Below are 23582 nucleotides of genomic sequence, written 5' to 3'. Positions count from 1 at the left end.
GTGAATGGGGCGACAAGTTCCATCAGAGTACAAAATATGTGTGTGTGAAAATGTTAGGGTTAATTTCACCAGTCTTCACAAATAATATATGCTGATTTAAAATAAAGTATAAATAACTACATGGACATTTAATAGTAAAGATGGAATTAGAACTTGTAGCCTGATATCTGCCCAGTGGAAGGCTTGTTCAGCTGCTGTAGCTTCCTCTATATTTTGCTTGATATAGAAGTTTCCTTATATCATAGCACTAATATAAGAAGACCCTAGCCGGGTGGTGGCAGCAGCACAGGCCTTTGAGCTCAGCACTCAGGAGGTAGAGAGGCAGGCAAACCTTTTGAGTTCAAGGCCTGCCTCGTCTACAGAATGAGTTCCAGGACAGCCTGGTCCAGAGAAACCCTGACTCAAAAAAAAAAAAAAAAAAAGGAAAGAAGAAAGGAGGCAGCCTAAGGGAACTATAGGAAAGGCGATGGCGTCAAAGGGGAAGGGTAGGGGAGGAAAGAAGGAGGACCCTAGGGAACAAAGCATGAATAGGGAACTAAGCATGACTGCAGTAATAAGGGTCTGGAGAGATGGTGCAGTGGTTAAGAGCACTGACTGTTCTTCCAGAGAACAGGGTTCCACTCCCAGCCCCCACATGGCAGCTCACAACGGTCTGTAATTCTAAGATCTGACATTCTCACGCAGATGTACATGCTGGCTAAACGCCAATGCAAATAAAATAAAAAGAAATAATTTATTTTTAAAAAAGGAAAAAGAGCACGCCTGTAATCCCAGTACTTAGGGAGGTACAGGCAGGCAGATATCTCTGTGAGTTTAAGACCAGCCTGGTCTACAAGGCAAGTCCAGGACAGCCAAGGCTACACAGAGAAACCCTGTCTCGAAAAACAAACAGAAATGCAGTAATGAAACCCATCGCTTTGTAGACTAACTTAAAAAAAAAATGGTGAAATTGAGTTTTCTTCTTTCCCCCAATTTTTTCTATTTGCATCCCCTGTTTTGTCCTTTCTGTAAGGAGAACTACATGTCGGTAGCCTCGAGTTTCCAGCAGAGGATGAATCTTACGGCAAGAGACTTCAGGATTACAGTTCTACTTTGGTACCAGTAAGCTGTTCGGCTACCAACTTTGCACAGAGTCCAAATCCAGGAGCCCTTTGGCCCGAGAATCGCCCACTGACCAGCTGGATAAGAGGCGTGGCTAAGCAGGTTCCAGCCTTTGAGTGGTTCATAGAGGCCGGCCCCTCGACCAATGAGGCCCGGGGGCGGTGTCCTGGGGGTGTGTCCTCGGGCTCACGTGGTGCATCCAGGGTCTTTCTCGCCTCTCCCGCGACGCTTGCTCTGGCTTTGGCTGCAGCTCCTGGATTGCCAATCTTGCTTCGCATCTCAGGGCCCAGACTGGAGATGGCCTCGGCCACTGTGGCAGCTGCAAGGAGAGCGCTCCGCCGGGCCGTCCCGCTTCTCCGGCGCAGTTACCAGACGGAGAGGGGCGTCTATGGCTACCGGCCTAGGAAAGCCGAGAACAGCGAACCCCGAGGCGACCGTGCACACCTCTCAGGTTAGGGACACTGTTGGTGGAGGGCAGGGACAAGTGGGTGCTGGGCTCCAGGGAGCTTCTCTGTGAAGGAGAGCAGCCTGGGAGAGCTAAGGAGATAGGGGGAGGAAGGTGTGGGCATTGTCAGTGTCGCGCGCATTCTCCGAGCTGTCTACCTTCCACAGTTGGGCGTCCCTGAGCTTTGTTTTCAAGTAATCTCCCCATCTTTCTTGCTGGGTCCTGGTTTGGGGACAACTGCAGTTTTTATTCGCGGTGGTGTTTTGGTGAGCCCTGGCTGTCTTGGGCTCACTTTGTAGACCAGGCTGACCTCAAACTCACAGATACTTGCCAGCCTCTGCCTGCCAAGTGCTGGGATTAAAGGCGTGCTCTTTTTCTTTTTTAAAAATAACTTATTTATTTTTATTTATTCTATGTGCATTGGTGTTTAGCCAGCATGTACGTCTGGCTTCAACTTCTCATTTTTCTTCCTTTCCCATAAAGAAGTGGGGATTTAGTTCTTTGCAGAGACGAGTCGAGTCTGTAGGAAGAGACCGGTTCTAAGATCTCCCAGCTCTTTTTTTAATTTTTTTTTTCCTTTTTTGATCATTACAATTTATTCACTTTGTATCCCAGCTGTAGCCCCCTCCCTCACCTTCTCCCAACCCTACTGTCCCTCATTCTTCTACTGCCATGCCCCCCACCTCAGTCCACCTACAGAGGAGGTCCTCCTCTCCTTCCAGCCAACCCTAGCCTATCAGGTCTCATCAGGACTGGCTGCGTTGCCCTCTGTGCTCTGGTACAGCTGCACTCCCCCTAGGGGGAGGTGATCAAATGGTGGGAACTAGAAAAGATCATATTTATTCACAATAGCCAGAAGCTGGAAACAACCCAAATGCAGAAATTGTGGTACATTTACACAATGGAATACTACTCAGCAATTACAAACAAGGAAATCATGAAATTTGCAGGCAAATGGTAGGAACTGGAAAAGATCATCCTGAGTGAGGTGACCCAGAAGTAGAAAGATACACATGGTATATATTCACCTATAAGTAAATATTTGTCATATAATACAGGATAGACATACTAAAATCTATACTCCTAAAGAAGCTAAACAAGGAGGATCCTAAGGAAGTTTCTCAGTCCTCACTCAGAAAGCAAATGGAATAGACATGGAAGCTGGAGAAAACAGGGAACAGGACTGGAGCCTACCACAGAGGGCCTCTGAAAGACTACCCAGCAGGGTATTAAAGCAGATGCTGAGACTCACAGCCAAACTTTGGGCAGAGTGTGGGGAATCTTATGAAAGAAGGGGGAAATAGAAAGACCTGGAGGGGACAGGAGCTTCACAAAGAGACCAATAGAACCAAAAAATCTGGGCTCGGGGGGTCTTCAAAGACTGATACTCCAAGGACCATGCATGGAGATAATCTAGACCACCAGCTCAGATGTAGCCCATGGCAGCTCAGTGTCCAAGCGGGTACCCTAGTAAGGGGAGCAGGGGCTGTCTCTGACATGAACTCAGTGACAGGCTCTTTGATCTCCTAGCTTTTAACTGGAGAATACATTCCAGGGCCAGTTTGTGTACAGATGACATCTCTGTGCTACTTGCAAGAGGGCAGTTGGTACTTGATCCTAGACAACAGTGGTACTGTTTGTCCCTGGCTAGCAGTTTAAAACTGCTGAACTTGCAACCATGTTGCTGGTAGGTTTTGACACATTAGCCAGCAGGAATACCAGCTTTGGAATTATTTTGCAGCCTTAGGTCAAAGAATAGTATTTGGTTTATGTTATAAAGTTATTCTAAACTGGGCATGGTGGTGCACGCCTATAATCCCAGCACTCAGGGGGCAGAGGCAGGCAGATCTCTGTGAGTTCGGGGCCAGCCTGGTATACAAAGCAAGTCCAGGACAGCCAAGGCTACACAGAGAAACCCTTTCTTGAAAAACAAAAAGGAAAGAAAAAAAAGGATAAAGTTATTATTCTATCATTATTTGTCCTCATACAGTAGAAAAATGCAGATTAAACCATTGGCATCTTTTAAAAAATTCTTCGTGTAGCCGGGTGGTGGTGGTGGTGGTGGTGGCAGCAGGCTCGGTGGTGCATGCCTTTAATCCCAGCACTAAGGAGGCAGAGGCAGACTATGTCGATGACTTCCAGGACAGCCAGGGTTCCACAGAGAAACCTTGTCACGAAAAACAAAAACTAACAAGAAAAATTACGCTTATGTATTTGCTACAATCTTCTATAGTTATTTATTTTATGTGTATAAGCTTTACCTGCATGTATGTATGTACACCACGTGCGCACCTGGTGCCAGCAGAAGGCATTGGATCTCCTGGAACTGGAGGTACAGATGGTTGTGAGGCAGCTTGTGGGTGCTGGGAATCTAATCTGTGTCCTTTGGAAGAGCAACAATGCGTGTAGCTACTCAGCCATTTCTCTGGCCTTGAGTTAACTTCTTGTTTGTTTGAGATAGTGCCTCACTATGCAACCTTGGCTGGTCTGAAACTTGTGAGGACCAGGGTACCCTCAAACTCAGAGATCTGCCTACCTCTGCCTCTCAAGCGCTGGAATTAAAGGTGTGTGCCACCCTCCCCCAGTTGGCATCTTTGATTGAGATTCTAATGTTGACAATCTCCTCTCTCAGGCTTGGTGCATGGCATTAATCTGTGCACTGGAGAGGTAAAGGCAGTGCGGTCTCTGTGAGTCCAATGCCATCTTGTTCTACAGAGCAAGTTCCAGGCCAGCTGAGGCTACACAGTGAGAACCTGTCACACAAAAACATACAAATCCTCTTTATCTTGTAAGTGCCTGAACAGACCTTTGACTCTTTCTTCATACATTGGAACCTTGAGTATTTTGTTTGCTTTTTACCTTGGACCACTGCAAATAAACCTCATCTCTCTTTTGTATGTAGTCAATTTTATTTTCTTGATTCTTTGAGACAGCGTTTCTCAGTGGCGCTGTCCTAGAACTAGCTCTGTAGACCACAATGGCCTCAAACTTGGAAATCTACCTGCCTTCACCTTCTGAGTGCTGGGATTAAAGGTGTGCCGCGCCATGCCCAGCTATACTGAGCCAGTTTTAGTTGAATATTTTTAGGGAAAGCATTTTGACCAACTAGATTGTTCTGGCTTTGCAGGGTATAGATATTTTCTTTCACTTTGTAAATTCAGTGTAGGTTTTTGTTTTGTTTTTTTTTCTGTGTTGTTCGAACCTACAGTCTTGCCACTGAGCAACTCTTTAGCTCCCTCTAATTCATATCCATTATTCTTAAGCTCATGTGGTACTAACAGTGATTTTAGTGTTTAAAATGCCAGTTCCCAGCGCTAGGGTTTTTTGTTTTTGTTTTTCCTTTTATCCAGATCCTAATTCAGTGAGCTTGGCTGAAGTTCAGAAACATGACCTCCCACCCCCATACAAAAGGCCAGCTACATCAGGTGAAGTATGTCTCCCCTAAGATTCAGACACTATTTCTTCTTTCAACTCACTGGTGTTTAAAAATTTGAACAATATAGAGTATGTATTTTCCCATACCTGAATATGTATTTTTTTGTGTATTTTATTGTGTTGGAGATCAAGGCTTTGCGCTTGCTAGGCAAGTGCTGTACCACTGAGCTACATACGCCTTTAGCCCAGAGATGGGACTGCGTGCCTATGTGCGTCCACCTTTGGCTGGTCATAAGGGATGTGTGTTGTATGTGGAGGAGCAATGCCTGTGTTTAACGCTATGTGAGTGGGCCCTCAACATAAAGCTACTTTGATGGCCTCTGAGTTTTTCTTTCATGTCCTACTGACCTACTGAATTAAGCTGTCCATGGGGAAAACCCAGGCTAATAGTTGTTTGGAAGACTATGAGAATGATTTGGGGAGCGTCAGGCTGGTAAGGGGAGACACATATGTCTGGAGTTGATTTTTTGTACATGTCCTTCCTTCTGTCACCATGTGGCTTTCCACCTCCGAGGGAGAACTTGCTCTCTCAGGAGGGGCTTGGTAACAGCTGAAAGCTCAGTTACTTAAACATTGGGAGACTTTGTTTCTGTAGTCTTGGCTGTCCTGGAAGTGCTGTGTAGACTAGGCTGGCCTTGAACTCAAGAGATCTGCCTTTAGTGCTGGGACTAAGGGTGTGTACCACCACTTCCCCAGCTAAGATTTTATTTTAATTTATTTACATGTTTATTTTAGAGGGGGTCTGTAATCCCTGGCTGGCCTTTAACTTACCGTGTTAGCTGAGGATAACTTTGAATTTCTGATCCTTCTGACTCCACTTCCCAGATAATAGGATTTCAGTGCTGAGCATAGTATATGTGGTGCTAGGGCTTGAACCTGAAGCTAGGCACGATTCTACCAAATGGACTCTATCTCTAGCTCCATGTTTTGTTTTTCTGCTCTGTGTGTGTGTGTGTGTGTGTGTTTTGGGGGAGAGCAACTTGAGCAGTTTCTATTTATTTTATATGTATGTGTGTGACACATGCACAGAGCTGCAGTAATAGGTGGTTGTGAGCCACCCAGTATGGTGCTGAAAACTGAACCTGTGACCCCTGCAAGAGTAGCAAGTGCTCTTAACCGTTGGGTCATTCTCCAGCCCCTTGAACTTCATAAATGACAATGCTGTGCTGCATACGAAAGGCCAGCTACATCAGGTGAAGTATGTCTCCCCTAAGATTCACTATTTCTTCTTTCAACTCACTGGTGTTTAAAAACTTGAACAATATAGAGTATGTATTTTCCCATACCTGAATATGTATTTTTTGTGTATAGAATATGTATAAATATGTGTTCTGCATGTACAGAATATCTATTTTTTTCATATCTAAATCTTTGGTGTCTACTATAGTACTCCGTGTATAGCAGATACTGAGTAAACATATTTAAGTTAAAAACAAACAAACAAACAAACAAACACAAAGCCATGCTACTCGCAGGTGCTATAGCCTAAGAAGAGATGAGTGAACCTGACAGCCTCTCCGGAACTGCTATTCTTGACATTATTTTATTATCCTGATGCTGAGCATCCACTCAGGACCTAAGACATGGGCGACAAGCACTTTGCCTGGAGCTCCTGTCTCTGGTCCTGTCTCTTCTCCCTGCTATATACTCTGTCTTCTAGGTGCTGTGACACGGAGACCTTCCAGTGAATAGTGCTGAATTACTACCCATTTGTTGGTCAGATCGCTTTCAATTGACCTCATGTTTTCTTCCTTCTTTCCTTCCTTAAGATTTATTTATTTTTATTTTCTGTGTATAGGTGTTTTGAATGTATTTATGTCTGTGTACCAATTGTGCTTGGTGCCAGTGGAATCCAGAAGAGGATCCTTGGGACTGGAGGTACAGTTATCAGTCACCACGTGGGTGCTAGGAATCAAATCTGGATCCTCTGGAAGAGCAGCCAGTGTGCTTAATTTCTGGTCTCTCCAGTCCCACTATTTATTTTTTAATAAGAGATATGATGAAGTCATATCTCTGCTGGCACCAGGTACACATGTGATATACAGACAGACACGAAAGCAAAACACCATATGCATAAAATAAAAATTAAGGCTAAAAAGAAATATAAACATATATAATAAATGTTTCATGTATACAGTTTTTATTTTATTTTGTTTTATTTTTTTCAGACATGGTCACGCTCTGTAATTCTGGCTAATCTGGTACTTGCTATTGTAGCCTAGACTGGCCTTCAACTCTTGGTAGTTCTCCTACTTCAGCTGCCTGTATTCTGGGATTTATAGGCATGCATCACCATGCTTGGCTCATGCAAATTGTGTGTGTGTGTGAGAGAGAGAGAGAGAGAGACAGAGAGAGAGACAGAGAGAGAGACAGAGAGACAGAGAGACAGAGAGAGAGACAGAGACAGAGAGATTTGGGATTTTTTTGAATCTAGCTTATACAACCAGAACATTGAGTATCAAGAGAACATTGAGTATCAAGAGAAGCCTTTTAGATATGGGCCAATGCATTGTTTCTATGCTTTTTGCTGTAATGCAATCTTTTTGGATATGTCCTTAAATTCTGGGCCAAGTATATTAATAGCTCTTTTAATTGGAAGGCTGGAGGCTGGGGTGACGGCTCAGTGATTAACAGCCTTGATATTATTTCAGAGAACTGGAATTAGGTTCCTAGCACCTTTTTTTGGGCAGATCACAAGCTTGAGTAACTCCAGCTCCCAGGATTTGACACCCTCTTTCAGCTTCTGCACACACCAACACATACACACACACAATTAGTAAGTAAGTGAGTAAGTAAATGAAAAAAAAGTTTTTTTGAGCTTTCGAGACAGTTTCTTTGTATAGCCTTGGCTGTTCTGGACTTGCTTTGTAGACCAGGCTGGCCTTGAACTCAGAGATCCACTTGCCTCTGCCTCCCCAGTGCTGGGATTAAAGCATATCCCGCCACCACCACCCAGTTAAAGAATAGGAGTCAGATGAAGCCATGAGCTTGGCTTTAGTGTTTTTCATGTTTATCAGTTGCTGTGAAAGTAAAATCAATCCAGAGGAACTATTTTTCTATTATGGATGATGTATTAAATTTTGGGGTATTTGTAAAATGATAAACAAACCCTTCTGGAAATGAATACTTTGACATTTCAGAAGTAACACAGTGGTCAAGCTGGTGACATACCTGCAAATTCATTCTCATGCTAAAACAGGAGGATAACAAGTTCAAGGCCAGCCTAGACTACATAGGAAAAAACCTGACTCAAAAGAAAAGCAACAAGAGGGAACGAAATGAGGGATGTTCCAGGCTGTGCACCTCACTGCCCTTCTTCACCCTTTGTATGTTTCTCTTGCTTACACTCGGCAGCTGCCTGGGGTGCCCACAGCACTCACTAAGCATTCCTTCGCACTGGGGATTTACGGGAATATTAAATTTACCTTTAGAAAGCTCTTGGGTTGAGATGCTTGTTAGTGTTCTCAGCAGTTAAACTTTGCCTTTTGTAGTTTACTCTTGGTGATAGCATGTACTTTGGCCTCTGTAAACCTTAGTTGCCAAGGTACTTTATTTTTCTTATTTATTTGTGCTCAGAATCTTATGCATCGATTTTGGATTTATTTATCTAAATTTCCCATTCACAGTGGAGGTGAGTTGAAGAGTAAACATTTTATCATGGATGAATTTGGATTTTCATTATTATTTTTTTTTAAGTATCATTTAAAAACTGTGTTGGCTACGTTACAAACTACGTGGCAGAAACAAATCAAAGGGGAAGGGTTTATTTTGGTTCAAGATTCAGGGGAGTCGGTCTGTTATAGAGGGGAAGGCATGGCAGCTAGGGCAGCACCATAGTGGGGGAGTTTGAGGGGGTGCTCCTCACATCTTGCTTGATCAGGAAGCAGAAGATGACCGTAACTCTAAAGCCTGGCCCGAGGAGCTGACATCCACCAACTAGTCCTTATAACCCAGATGCTCTGTCACCTCCAGAACAGGATTACCACCTATAAGGAACAACAGTTTTTCAGACAGGGAAACCCTGTCCCAAAACACAAAAGTGAAAAACAAACAAACAAACAAAAACTAAAACAAAAGAGTCAAACATGGTAGTACATGTTTGTAACCAAAGCACTTGGAAAATTGAGGAGACATTAAAAAAAAAAAAAGCCCAGATGTGAAGGGAGAGAGGTCAGATCCCCTGGGACTAGAGTAACAGAAGGATGTGAGCTGCTGTGTGAGGGCTGGAAATTGAACCAGGAAAAAGCAGCTGGAATTCCTAACTGCTAAGCCATCTTTCCGTTGCCTGGCTTTTAAATGAAATACTAAGTTTAGTTTAAACTGGCTGATGGTGTACTTCAGGCTGGATGACTTAGCATTTTCCTTCCTGAAGCACAGGTGTGTGTTCCTTGTGCCATTTTTATTTATGGTAAACAACAAAGTGATCGATGTAGATTGATGTTTTTGCCATAGTCCTTTGCAAACAGCAGTTTTCTTTTCACTGTTTTTTTTTTTTTTCAGTCTCAAGGAATAGAACTTAGCTCTGGCTGTCCCCAGTAAAGATCGATATCTGAAAGCATGTCTCCTGAAACTAGAGGACATGTCCAGCAGGGGCCACCTGGAGGGATGCTCAGTGAATAAGAGCACTGGCTGCTCTTCCAGAGGTCCTGAGTTCAATTGCCAGCATCCACATGCTGGCTCACAGCCATCTATATTGAGATCTGATGCCCTCTTCTCACATGTGGGGATCTATGCAGATAGAGCACTCAAACATTAAAGAAATTAATTAAAAAAATAAAGATTCAAGAAGGAAGCAAACCAGAGCCATGGGAATATGCTGCTGCTGATGCAAACATGTCCTCTGATCACTGCATCCCTGATCTCTCCTCATGTGAAAGAGGCAAACTGGGCAACACATAGAATACAGGCCAAAGCACACATGTTGCTCGGAAACCATTGCATGGCAGTAATTGTCCCTAAGAGATGTTTGAAGAGTTTTATTTTCTTCAGGCCTCACTAAGTTGTAGCACTAACTGTCCTGGAACCCACGGAACGCCATGCCCTCTGCTTCTGAGTGCTGGGATTGAAGGCATGTACCATCACCCCAGCCTAACTTTACTGAACTGTTTTAATAAATTAGTTAATTGTTTGTTTAGGTGATGGGGACTAAGCAAGGGCGTCACCCATGCTAGCCAAGCTCCCTTCCACGGAGTTGCTTTCCCAGTCTGTCATCTATAGATGCTTTCTTTGAGACAGGGTCTCTCTAAGTAACCCAGCTTGTCCTTACTTCGTAATCCAGGATGGCCTTGAAGTCATAGCAATCCCCAGGATGCCTGGATTGCAGAAGGAAGCCACTGTGCCCAGCTTGTCTATATCATTCTATAATAGTTTTGCATCATATGAGTGGCAAGATAATTAAGGTTATTTCCTTGTCTACAGTTTCATAAAATAACTGTGTCTGGAGTCCATAAGAAGAAGAGTGTCAGTAACATGGCACATGAGATGTGGCTGCCTGAGCACCTAAATTTGATCCCTTGTAAAAGGAGAAAACAGTTTTTTCTTTTTTGAAAGTTGTCCTCTGACTTCTGCATGCATGGTCTAGCATGCATATGCCCCTTGCCAAAATAAATACATATATTTTTTAACAAAGGAAATGTGAGGTTGGGTATTTGACCTTATGGTGGAGTACTTGCTTAACAAGTTCAAGGCCTTGGATTTTTGTCCTCAGCACTTACGGGGAAAAGGAAACATAGCATTGATTTGGGAGTGTTACCTAGCTTTGTTATTGTTGTGTGTGTTTGTTTGTTTGTTTGATTGTGTGAGACAAGGTTTCCCTCTGTATCCCTGGATGGCCTAGAATTACTTTGTAGGCTTTAATCCATCTGCTTCTGCCTCCCAAATTTGTAACTCCAACCATGTATGTGTGTGTATAAAGATTATCTTTAGATAGATAGATAGACAGACAGACAGACAGGTAGGTAGAAAGATAGATAGATAGATAGATAGATAGATAGATAGATAGATAGATAGATAGATAAATAGACAGACAGGCAGACATATAGATAGCTTTTTGTTTTATATATGTAAATGTTTTGCCTGCATGTATGTACGTGTGCTATGTATGTGCTTAGTTCCTGAAAGGGCCAAAAAAGGGCTCTGAGTCCCCCAAAACTGGAGCTACAAAAGGTTGGGAGCTGCCATGTGGATGCTGAGAGCTGAACCTTGTCTTCTGTAGACTAGCAAGTGTTCTTAACTGCTGAGTTATCTTTCAAGCCTTGGGTTTTTTGTTTTGTTTGATTTTGATTTTGGTATTTTGAGACAGGGTCTCTGTGTAGCCTTGGCTGTCCTGGAACACACTCTGTAGACTATGCTGTCTTTGAATTTACGGAGATCTGCCTTCCTGTGCCTCCCAAGTGCTGGGATTAAGGGCATTCAACACCATGCCCAGCATAATCCTGTTTTGTTTTGTTTTGTTTTGTTTTTAAAGCTCTATCTATTTATTTAATGTATGAGGGCCCTATCTGGGTGTACACCTGCATGTCAGAAGAGGGCATCAGCTCCCATTAGAGATGGTTGTGAGCCACCATGTGGTTGCTGGGAACTAAACTCAGGACCTCTGGAAGAGCAGACAGTGCTCTTAACCTCTGAGCCATCTCTCCAGCCCTGCTCTGTTTTTTATGTGCAGTCTAAGATCTAAAACACCTGCACTAATCAGGCAAGAAAGGGGGCTGTTGTCTTTAATGTAAGCATAGAAATAATGCTTCTCAATTTTGAATATTCTTTTCTAATGTTTATCACATGTGCGGTTAGTTTTATAGACATGCACTTATGGCTCTAGCTCCTTTCCTGTTTGCTGTTGTTTTGCTTCCATGGACTTTAGCTATCATGCGATAAATTTAAGAAAATGAGTGTTTACGTAGCATCTGAGTGTTAGTCCTGAAAAATCACCGGTAGATGTAAGTAGGAACAGTGTGTTATGTGTCTAAGGCCATCCTTTGGTGACAAGTGTTTGTATGGTTTCTGAGCATCAATTGTGCTATTTCATTCTCCCAATTTAGTTGATCATGGCCTTGCCAGGCTGGTGACAGCATATTGTGAGCATGGCCACAAAGCTGCCCAGATCAACCCTCTCTTCCCTGGACAAGCCTTGCTGGATACTGTACCCGAAATCCAAGCCCTTGTACAGACACTCCAAGGACCCTTCACCACCACAGGTAAGGTGGCACGTGGTTGTGAGCAGGGAGCTGTCGTAGAGTGCCTTGTTCTGTCCTGTAGAGCTGCATGCCCCAGATTGGAGACTTCCATGAAGTAAAGGCAGTGGTTCTCAAACTCCCTAACTCTGCAGCTCTTTAATACAGTTGTTCCTCATGTTGTGGGGACCCCCCCAGTCCTAAATTACTTTTGATGCTACTGTATAACTGCTACTTTCTCTGGCTACTGTTATGAATCATAATGTAAATATCTGGGTTCTGATAGTCTTGGGCGGCCCTGTGTGTAAAGGTCATTAGACCCTCAATGGGGTTGTGACCCATAGGCTGAGAAGCACTGGGTGATGGGACAAGGGGGGGCACACTGAGTTGTTTTCAAGTTGGAGCTCTCTTGAAGTTCTAGAATGGTCTTATTTCCTCCATGGCAAAAAATGCACAGTGCTCCCACCCATACATAAACAACAGTATTTAAAAACCCAAACATGTCGGCACCACACACTTTGCGTATAGAACGCCGCTTCATTTTAATAACTGCTCCTAGAAGTCATTATTGCTTTGCTTAGTTTAGAGGTGGTGCCTTATAGAAGGAAGGGTTTATCTGGGCTCATGGTTCTCTAGGGTAAGAATCTTTCCCCACTTCTGTGGGGAAGTGTGGCAGCCGGCAGGCATGAAGCTGGAGCAGCAAGCTGACAGCACACACCTAAACTAGGAGTGGCGTGTGGCTTTTAGATCCCAAAGCCCACTCCTGCTGACATGCTTCCTCCCGCATGGCCTCAACTACCCAAACAGCACCACCTGGGGACCAAGTATTCCAGTGTCTGAACCTATGGGCGTGCTTCTCATTCGAACTACCACCGATGGAAACACTCTCAGAAAACGGCAGAGGCAGGGAAGCCACCGAGGCTGCTTTCATTCCAAAGCCCAAATTTCTTATTCCATTCCTTTCCCAGCCCTGGGAACTAAACTAATAACAAAACAAAGCAGAGTAAAAAAAAAATTGGACCTGAATCAGAAGTCATCATTTTATTGCATTACTTACGTTATCAGTGTTGTTGTGAGTGAGGCCTGGCAGCCTGTGTCTGCTAGGCAAGAGCTCTACGCGGAGATGTATTTCTGAAATTATGATACACTCAAAACTCAACATAACGTGAGAGAGCCATCCTCATGAAGAAGGCCTCCTCCCATCCAAGTTTTGCTACCTTATGGCCATCAACCGTAATTTTGAATTTGCCTTTTGAGAAGGTCTAGATGGGTCAGAGGCTGTACCTCAGTGGCAGAGTGCTTGCTTGTTATGTGAGAGACCCTGGGTATGATTTCCCACAGTTGTTTTTTAAAAGGAAATACTACTAATCATTGACAATTCGGTTTCTAATGGGGTGCTCACAACTAAAGCAGCAATGGTGTCCTGTTTCTGTTCTACAGTTTATCTTCTGTATGGCTGACTGTTCTTTGAAATCATCCCTTTGGTTCTGTTTCATAGGACTGTTGAACATGGGCAAAGAAGAGGCTTCTCTTGAGGAAGTGTTAGCCTATTTGAACCATGTCTACTGTGGGTCAATTTCTATAGAAACCGCGCAGCTTCAGAGTCAGGAGGAGAAAGACTGGTTTGCCAGAAGGCTTGAGGAGCTGAGAAAGGACACGTTTACCACAGAAGAGCGAAAACACCTGTCAAAACTATTGCTAGAATCTCAGGTATAAAAAGTATCAGCTAGGGGTGGAGAGGTGGCTCAGTGGTTAAAAACACTTGCTGTTCTTCTAGAGGACCCAGATTTAATTTCCAGTACCCACATGGTTCCTCACAAACATCTTTAACTCCAGCAACAGGGGACCCAATGCCTGTGGCTTCTGAGGGCACCTGCACTCATACGTGCATCCTGGCACACAGATACTTACAGCTATAAATAACTAGAAGTGGTAAAAATAAGTGCTGGCTAGTGTCAGCGGACCAGGTCTTCTCATTTCCCACAAAGGTAAGCAGCTACGGAAGAGAGGAAAAGAAGGCATTAGACCTCACCCCGTCGCTCCTCATTGCTTCGGCCTAGCAGACTGAACAACTCTCCACTCCAAGTAGAAGCAAAATACATTACCAGATACCCGAGCTGTTGTTGTCAAAGTAGTGAATACGTTTTGTCCGCTTATTTTGTAAAAATTGACAGAGTCCTTAAGATTATACATCCCTTCTTGTTTCCTGAAGATTGCTAAACTACTTAGCAGAGGATCTCAATTTAAATGAGTGGAACTGCATCGCCAGGGCTGTGGTCAGGGCTCAGGCATGTCAAACAGAAAAGAGCAGCACCATCTTGAGTAGCTGCATAGTGTTAGACCTTGGTGCAAAGAAAACTAGAGTGTTGGCCAAGCAGCAGATAGCAAATTCTGGTCTTAAGTCTGGAAAAACTAATATAGTAGGAGGTTACTCTGAGATACAAGATCCACTACTCCGGTTCCTCTCTTTACAGCTCCTTCTGAGTCAAGGGTCCCTAGCAGAGCAGTGCTATACTGTAATGTCTCTCTCCCTGGATACGTAGTGAGGGGACTCAGATGTCACCTCTGGAATAATGTGGGGCCTTCTTACAACACATGGAACTTAATGTGCCTTCCGCCTGAGCACTGACTGCCTTCCGGCAGCTAATGTGTCTGTTCCATAGGAGTTTGACCACTTTTTGGCCACCAAGTTTGCCACAGTGAAGAGATATGGAGGTGAAGGGGCCGAAAGCATGATGGGCTTTTTTCATGAGTTGCTGAAGTCGGCAGCCTACAGCGGTATGACTGATGTCATTATTGGGATGCCCCACAGAGGGAGGCTGAATTTGTTGACGGGCCTTCTGCAGTTACCTCCAGAGGTAAGGGTCCTGTCTCCGTGCTTTGTGTTTGTTTGTTTTTAATATCCGTGCACTACTATTTTATTTTTATCTTTTAATAGTAATTTTTAATTTAAAACTCATAGTCATACCATTTTCCCCCTTCCCTTTTCTCCCTCTAGACCCTCCCACACACCTCCTTGCTCTCTCTCAAATTTATGATCTCTTTTTCTTTAATTGTTGTTACACCCCCCTTTCCACCCACCCCCACACTCCTGTGCTCCCTAATGCGTAAATCCAACCTGCTCAGTCCCTGCCGTGTTACCGTGTGTGTGATCTCAGGGCTAACCACTGGTGTTGGATAAACAACTGGAGGCTGCTCTCTGGGAAAGGCCATTGCTTCCACTCAGCGTTGCCCAGTCACCCAGAGTTCTTTGTCTCAGGCGGTGCATACCCCCACTGTGCAGTCCTTTGGCATCTGTGCCCTGCAGGTGGACTTTGGGACCAGCAGGCAGGCTGCCATGACAACAGTAGTGCTGAAGTGGAAATGCAGTTACCCAGGCCACTAGGGACCCGATAGACATGGAGGTAGTTACGAGCCTATTTGTAGGAGACTTGAGTTTAGTTCCTAGGACCTATGATGGTGGGCTCCAGGGAGTCTTACTGGGTGTCTAATAGAAACCACCTACCAGCCACATTTCAGGCGACTGATTCTTTAATTGAAGGGTCCAGTTTCTTCTGCATTCTGTGGGTGCCTGCACTCATGGGCACATAACCACATATATACAGGCCCACACACACGTATGCATGTAGTTAACAACAAAAATAATGTAAAAATGTTGATACTCATTTGATTCTGAAGAACTCCAAGTAATTCTGAGTGACCCTGCCGCTAGAAATCTGCATCTATCTTTAAGTAATGCGTGTTTGTATTAATTATAAAAGAATTTACATAATGGTCATCTTTCTTTAAGCTCACCTTAGACTCCACTGTAAGAAGACTTGTTTCGTATCTTGTGTGTTTGTTCTAATAGCTGATGTTCCGTAAAATGCGTGGCTTAAGCGAATTTCCAGAAAATGCTGCAGCCATAGGAGATGTCCTGTCCCATCTGACCTCCTCGGTGGACCTGGACTTCGGTGCTCACCACCCACTGCATGTGACCATGCTGCCTAATCCCTCGCACTTGGAAGCTGTGAACCCTGTGGCTGTAGGGAAGACCCGTGGCAGGCAGCAGTCTCTTGAAGACGGTGACTACTCGCCACATAGTTCTGCTCAACCCGGGGACAAAGTCATTTGCCTGCAGGTGCCTGGAGGTCTGGGGAGGGAGGAAAGACTGGAAAGAGCAATGGTTGATAGATGTGACAGGAGAGTGCAGATATTCAAGAGCAAAGTGGAGTGACACTTTTGAGAAAATGGAATTCTGGATTTCAGGTTTTTTTTTTTGTCAAAATTTTCACAATATGTTTATTATTTGCAGCAGATTTTTAAGAAAGTTTCCTATCCAACCACCTTGTCTACCAGGTTTCCTGGTGACATTCTGATCTAGTGGCTTTGAATATTCTAGAAGATTAGCATGTTTTAGACATCCTTTCAGAATAACATTTTGATCTTTCAAACCCATTTTTCCTCCTCCTCTTCTGGATTTTCTGTATAGCCTTGGCTGTCTTGTACTCACTGTGTAAACCAGGCTGCCTCAAACTCACCTGCTTCTGCCTCCTGAGTGCTGGGATTAAAGCATGCACCACCTCTGCCCAGCTCTTAAAGCTGTTTTCAAGCAGCACTTCCAAGAGCTAAAGCCAGGCCTGTAGTTGAGTGGTAGATTGCTTGCCTGAGAAGCATGAGTTCATGGGTTCAATCCCTAGCATAGAGAAAAAAAATCCCTAGAGCGATGCTTTCAGTGCATATATGTAGTAGCCATCCCTCCCCTAGTGCTGCTGCAGATGCTAGAATGTTCATGGACATGAGGAGTCAGGGGTCTGGAGTACAGTGATAACAGGAAGAAATGATAAGGAGCCTTTGAAAAGTGCTTTTGAGATAAGTCTAAACACACTAAGAAGTCATGAGATGGTGTTGTATTCCTGTTAATATTTTAAAACAGCTTGTTTCTATCAGAAAACCCAAGTTTATCAATTCCTTATTTCCTCCGTCTTGTGCATGTTTCAGGTTCATGGCGATGCTTCTTTCTGCGGCCAAGGGATTGTTCTTGAAACATTCACGCTCTCCAACCTCCCACATTTCAGAATTGGTGGAAGTGTCCACCTAATAGTCAATAACCAGCTAGGTTACACGACTCCAGCAGAAAGAGGAAGGTCATCCCTGTACAGCAGCGACATTGGTATGTAGCGCACCACACTTGACATTGTCAGCCAGACAGGGAGTTTGTGGAGAAACTCCTGGTTCGTCTGGAATAACGAGTCCTGCTGGTTATCCCATCTTAATATTTTGTTTTTAAACAAGGCCTCACTGTGAAACTCTGGCTGGCCTGGAGCTTGCCATTATGTAACCCGGCCGGGCCTGGAACTCACAGAGATCCACCTGCCTCTACCTCCTTGCCTTAGTTATTGTTCTACTGGTGTGAATAGACACCATGACCTTAGTAACTTTTAAAAGGAAGCATTTAATTGGGTGTTGTTGTAAATCAGATGGGTGTTGGGCTTTATAATTTTTTATTATTAGCACTATTATTATCACGGTGGTATTATTTAACCTGCTGTCACAAATAATAAGACGTAAATGTTAAATTTTGTAAATGCCTTATTCACCTTGGGCTGGGCAGATATTTCACCTACGCTGTCTCAATAACCTCACCATCCACCTCCCACCTCCCCATCCAATGCCATCCTCCTGAACCATCCTTACCTGGGCTACTTTCCATCCATACTCTTACAAGTACTTGCTTGAATTCTTTATCTGGGCCTGATTGTAGTCCTTTGTCCCAGCCTACACAGTACCCATCCTGGCGTCCTCCTTCCTCCTCTCTCCCTGTCCACCTATCTGTTTCCCATGATTCTCCTGTTCCCAAAGCCTGGGAACCTTAGCTACACCTACCCCATTCTGCCCTGCCTAGGTTTTAGGTTTAATCAGTCAACTAGGAATAATGTCTTACACAGGTTTACACAACAAGCATAGGTGTATTCAGGCAGGAACCACATCTTGAGGGCCAGTAGCATCAAAATATAAGCATCAGACCAACTTTCCCCAACAATTGAGGGCTTGCTTTTAGTTTCAGCGGATGAGTCCTAGACCGTGTTGGTCTAGGGGCTCATGACAGGCGGCAGGCATGGTTCTGGAGCGGTAGCTGAGAGTTGACATCTGATCCACAAGCGAGTGGCAGAGAGTGAGAGACTGGGCCTGGTGTGGGCTTTTGGAACATCATAGCGCACCTCTAGTGACAAACCTTTTCCAATAAAGTCACACCTCCTAATCTTCCTAAACAGCCTACCAACTGGGAACCAAACACTGAAACATATGAGCCTATGGGGGCCTTTCTTCTTCAAATCAACACCCTCTCAAGTGCTGGAATTAAGTTTTAAGTTTTTGAAGTTAGATATGGTCAGTAGTTGTTGATAATTACCAAAATACATATTCATTTTTTAGTTTGTACGCTGTTGATTTATATGGGGTTAGTTGAACACCAGGATAAATGGTAGGTGAGCACTCCACCGTAGGACTCGTTGTAGTGTTATGGATGATAGGTAAACATCCTTCCATAGGGCTGCACTTCATCCTCAACTGTGAGCTTGTAAATCAGAGGAGCTAAGACAAGGATGGGGCTGAGACAGATCCGTCCCAGACTGCTTCCGTGCTCAACTGAATTATCTGGTAGAAGCCAAAGAGCTGTGCAGTTGGTGCAGCCTTAGAGTAATTACCTTTAGACTGTTCAAACTTAGAGTAGTCAGAGTGAGGAAAAAGAGGCAGCTTTCACCCAGTAAATTTACTCAGTCTATTTAGAAGTTAGTTCTAAAGAATCAAAGTCCACTTATTTTAATCTGTGGAAACAGCAGTTTTAGCACTGCGTCAGGGCTTCATTGCCTACTCATACTTCACAACCCTGTGAAAGGATCAGTCAACCAGTTTTATAACTAGCGTTTGGGCTAGATGCCTTTTGAATTGTCTGGCACAGGAAAGACACTTTCAAGAATTCCCTTGGAAGAAAAATCTTTTCCTAGGACTCATGCCTTTGTCTCAGGAAGAAAATCATAATAACAACAGTAACGAAATAAATGTCAACTGTCAGTGTACAAAGCGCTGTGAGACAGTGACACTTTATACTCATTAGTTCAGGAAATCCTGACAGTGTCACTCAGAGCCCAGGCTACACTGTGAATTTTTATCTTTTTATTTTTATTTTATACACATGGGTGTTTTGCCTGCCTGTACGGCTGTGCACCACACACATGTAGGTGCACACACATGTAGGCGCATATCCTTACAGGTGCATGTATGGAGGCCAGAAGACAGTGTTGGGTCCTGCTGGGGCTGGCATTGCAGACAGTCGTGAGCCAGTGTGTGGGTGCTGGAACTCCAGTCCTCTGGAAGAGCAACCAGTGCTCTTAAGCTTGCTCGCTAGCCTCAACACAGATTTCTCACGTTTCCAGTGTCACGCAGTAAGTCATGGATCTGAGACTAGTCAGCTGAACTCCAGAGCTTGCATTCATGACAACCAGGCTACACTAGGTCCGTGTTGAAGGCTGTCGTCCCACTTAAGCAAGCGGGTCTTGGGAAATGTGTAATATTAACCCACCTTAACTGGCCATTTTTTTAAATCTTATCTTCCTTAGGAAAGGTAGTAGGCTGTGCCATCATCCATGTCAATGGAGACTATCCGGAGGAAGTGGTCCGAGCTACCCGACTTGCTTTTGAGTATCAGCGCCAGTTCCGCAAGGACGTGATTGTTGATTTGTTATGCTATAGGCAGTGGGGTCATAATGAGCTTGATGAGCCTTTCTTCACCAACCCAGCCATGTACAAGATCATCAGGTACACTTAGCAATCTGCCTTTAACATACAGGCTCACCTACTCCGCCTCCATCAATCAAGGAGTCATTTTTGTGGTGGTGGAGATTCAGCCTAGGTGCATGTGAGGTGTGTGTGTGTAGATATGTGCAGAAATGTGCAAGAGCGGACATATGTGGAGTTTGGAGGACAACTTGAGGTAATTGGTTCTCTCCATGTTGGTCCTTTGAATCAAACCCGTATCAGCTGAGTCTTCTTGCCAGCCTGCACCCCTATTATCTTTTTAAAAGTTAATATTTTATCTTAAATTTGTTTATTTATTCACTTTACATCCCGATTGAAACCACATGGAGAGATGGGACCGGACCTAAGATATGGCTAAAAGCAAGTATAATGGGTGAAATCTGAATGGTAGAGAACTATGTGGGCTTGGAGGTTTAGGATGGAGTAACTATTGCTCAGCCTTGGGGCTGGTTGTTTAAATTGACAACACAAAGAAAAATGGTGGCATGTTTACACAAACTTGAGACTTAGAATAAGCATCACAATGCAATGTCCAGATTAAAACCAGATAGTGGGGGAGAGAAATCAGCATTTGAATGAACAAGGGTAAATTGTATACATTCCACAAGAACAGTATACTAACACCCTCTGCCCTCTCCTCCCAGTCTCACTCCTCACCCTCTTTCCCGATTTTCCTCTCCCCTTCTTCTCAGGAGTCCCTTCTCCCCTCCTAAGCCACCATGCCATCCTGTCCCACCACTTCATGTAGCATCAGGACTAAGCACATCCTCTTCCACTGAGGCCAGACAAGGTTGCCCAGGTAGGGGAGAGTGATCCAATAGCAGGCATGGCAGTGACAGCCCCCACTCCAGTTGGTAAGGGAGGCACACGAAGATGGAGCTGTCCATCACCTCCATAAGTGTAGGGGGCCTGGGTCCAGTCCATGCATGCACTTAGGTTGGTGCTTCGCTCTCTGTGGGCCCGCATCCCCATTGTCTTTTGACAGATTCTTTGAAGTGGGATGAACAGCTGAACTGTGCCTGTCTTTTAGAAAGCAGAGCAGTCATCTTACAAGGCTCAAGTGTGCCCCTGATCCTTTACACTTCATGTCTCATTTAAAAAAAGGATCCTTTCTACAAGTCTTTTCTTTTTTTAAACATTATTATGTGTACAATGTTTTGTCTGCATGTACACCTGCACGCCAGAAGAGGACACCAGATTTCAGTATAGATGGTTGCGAGCCACCATGTGGTTGCTGGGAATTGAACTCAGGACCTCTGGGAGGGCAACCAGTGCTTTTAACCACTGAGCCATCTCTCCAGCCCTTCATGTCTCCTCATTAAATAGAGGATGGGACTAGGTAAGGAGACTTGGATAGACCTTGCTTGAGGCTAGTTAGTATGACTGGCAGGGTTAGGAGGAGGACTTCCACGATTCACTTCTTTAAACTGTACCCAGCGACCTGCTTCTAACTTGAGAGTAAATAGTTTGAGAAATTGTTTTTTAATTTGTATGTGGGTAGGTGAGGAGAGGAGAGTTCTTCTCAGGAATGCCCTTCACCTCCTTCAACACAGGATTTCTTTCAGTGACCCAGAGTTTAACAATTAGATTAGACTAGCTAGCATTACCAGACGTTTTCTTTTATTTTAGCTTATGTGTGTTTATCTCTGTGACTATGTATACACACGTGAATACATGTGTAAATATCTCTGTGAACATGTTTCCGTAGAGGCTAAAAGAGGGCATCTGGTCCCTTAGAGCTGGAGTTACAGGCCTTTGTGAGCAACCTGACATGGATGCTAAGCCCTGAACTTGGATCCTTATGAGAGAGCGGCCAACACTGAGACTGTGGAGGTGTGTCTCCAGCTTCCTGCAGTATATTAAAAATAACAGTTCTGTAACATTTAATAGACTACAGTGTTTTATAGCCAGCATCTGTATCTTGTTCCAGAACATTTCTTCAGTGACTTTTAAGGATGATAACATCCGGCAGTGCCTTGGCAATGACTCCCTTAGAATTGTGTGTATTTGACCCTGTCTGTCTCTCTTCCCCACTCTCCATCTCTCTCTAACAGAGCCCGAAAGAGCATCCCTGATACCTATGCAGAGCAGCTCATCGCCAGCGGACTCATGACCCAGGAGGAGGTTGCTGACATAAAAGCCTCCTACTATACCAAGTTAAATGATCACTTGGCCAACGTGGCTCACTACAGCCCGCCTGCCACTAACCTGCGGGCCTGCTGGCAGGGCTTGGTGCAGCCGGAAGCGTGCGTCACCACCTGGAACACGGGTGTGCCTCTGGAGCTCCTGCGGTTCGTTGGCATGAAGTCCGTGGAGGTTCCAGAGAAGCTGCAGCTGCACAGCCAGCTGCTAAAGATGTATGTGCAGGTGGGAAGCCCCGACGTCATCCTTTACTGCTTCTGATTTGTGCTCAGCAAAGGGACGGACGTTCTGATGCTTTCGGTTGCTGATCTGAGAAACAGTTATTGTCTGTTACTGGGTTGTAGTGGCTGATGCTCATGTTGGCTTTGGAGCTGTAAATCTGTTGATTGAGATTTTCTTCACTTCTGTTTTCCTCTACGAGGTTTTATGTATGCTGAGCACATAATGCACACAAAGAAATGCATGCTCATTTTTTAAAACATACAGATATGTCTGATTTTTCTAACTAGTGAACAGAAAACACTATAATTCTTTCAGGTTTCTTAAATACCCTAAAAGATGTATTCCAAAGATGACCATTTATACCCTTCAGCATACGCAGGTTTTACATATTGTCTTGTGTTCAACATCCTGTTTTGCCTATAGCTGATTTTTTTTTTTTTAACAGGGTGGAACTTTCTGTTGTTAAAACTAGGAAAACAAAGAGTTAAAGGCCTTTAACATCCTGAAGCATGGATGTAGGACAGTGGTTTGCAACATGTGGATTGTGACTCCTTTGGGGAGCCAACCCCCTTCACACGGGTCACCTAAAACCATCAAAAACACAGAGATTTACATTATGTTTCATAACAGTACCAAAATTCACAGATAGGAAGTAGCAACAAAAATAATTATGGTTGGGGGTCGCCACCATATGAGGAACTGTTACAGGGTCACAAAGGCTGACAACTACTGGTACAGAACTGTGTCCTCTGAACTATTTTAAAATGCTACCTTTGTTCTTAAGTTTGTATTTTATCAGGACTCTGAATTTTTAAATTATTTATTTATTTTTATTTTATGTGCTTTGGTGTTTTGCCTGCATGTATGTCTATGTGAGGGTGTCGGATCACCTGGAACTGGAGTTTCAGACAGTTGTGAGCTGCCGTGTGGGTGCTGGGAATTGAACCCGGATCCTCTAGAAGAGCAGCCAGTGTTCTTAATCACTGAGCCATCTCTCTAGTTATCCCTGTTTTAGAGGAACTCTTACAAACAAAATACATGAAATAGAAAATGGCTTAAATAGAAAATTTGAAGCTGAAGAGCTGGTCTAAGAGTTAAGAGTACCCGGCTGCTCTTTCCTAGGATCCAGGGTCAGTTTCTGGCACCCACAGGCTGGCCAATAACCATCTGTAGCTCCAGTCACAGGGGATCTGACCCCTGTTCTGGTCTCTGAAGATATCAGGCACATACATGGTATACATACATACATACATGTAAGCAAAACACTCATA

General features: G+C 44.1%; 1 protein-coding gene across 4 annotated transcripts in view; it reads left to right on the top strand.

The window, feature by feature from the left end:
* The first annotated feature begins 1298 nt into the window (after positions 1-1298).
* The window catches only part of Dhtkd1 (dehydrogenase E1 and transketolase domain containing 1), a 41951-nt gene continuing 19667 nt past the window's right edge, over positions 1299-23582 (top strand). For 2 of the 4 annotated variants that reach the window (XM_021656516.2, XM_060372884.1), the window contains exons 1-9: positions 1299-1552; positions 4897-4971; positions 12019-12174; positions 13649-13860; positions 14814-15008; positions 16001-16270; positions 17131-17302; positions 19749-19947; positions 22002-22314. In XM_021656516.2, the coding sequence (XP_021512191.1) occupies positions 1399-1552; positions 4897-4971; positions 12019-12174; positions 13649-13860; positions 14814-15008; positions 16001-16270; positions 17131-17302; positions 19749-19947; positions 22002-22314 (1746 nt within the window). In that variant the 5' untranslated portion in view covers positions 1299-1398. The remainder of the gene's footprint in view (positions 1553-4896; positions 4972-12018; positions 12175-13648; positions 13861-14813; positions 15009-16000; positions 16271-17130; positions 17303-19748; positions 19948-22001; positions 22315-23582) is intronic. The other 2 variants (XM_021656517.2, XM_060372885.1) reach the window with 1 other exon arrangement.

Source organism: Meriones unguiculatus, chromosome 19, assembly GCF_030254825.1.
Source record: "Meriones unguiculatus strain TT.TT164.6M chromosome 19, Bangor_MerUng_6.1, whole genome shotgun sequence".
Lineage (NCBI taxonomy): Eukaryota > Metazoa > Chordata > Mammalia > Rodentia > Muridae > Meriones > Meriones unguiculatus.
Note: the sequence above shows the minus strand (reverse complement) of the source record. Positions and strands in the feature narration are given on the sequence as shown.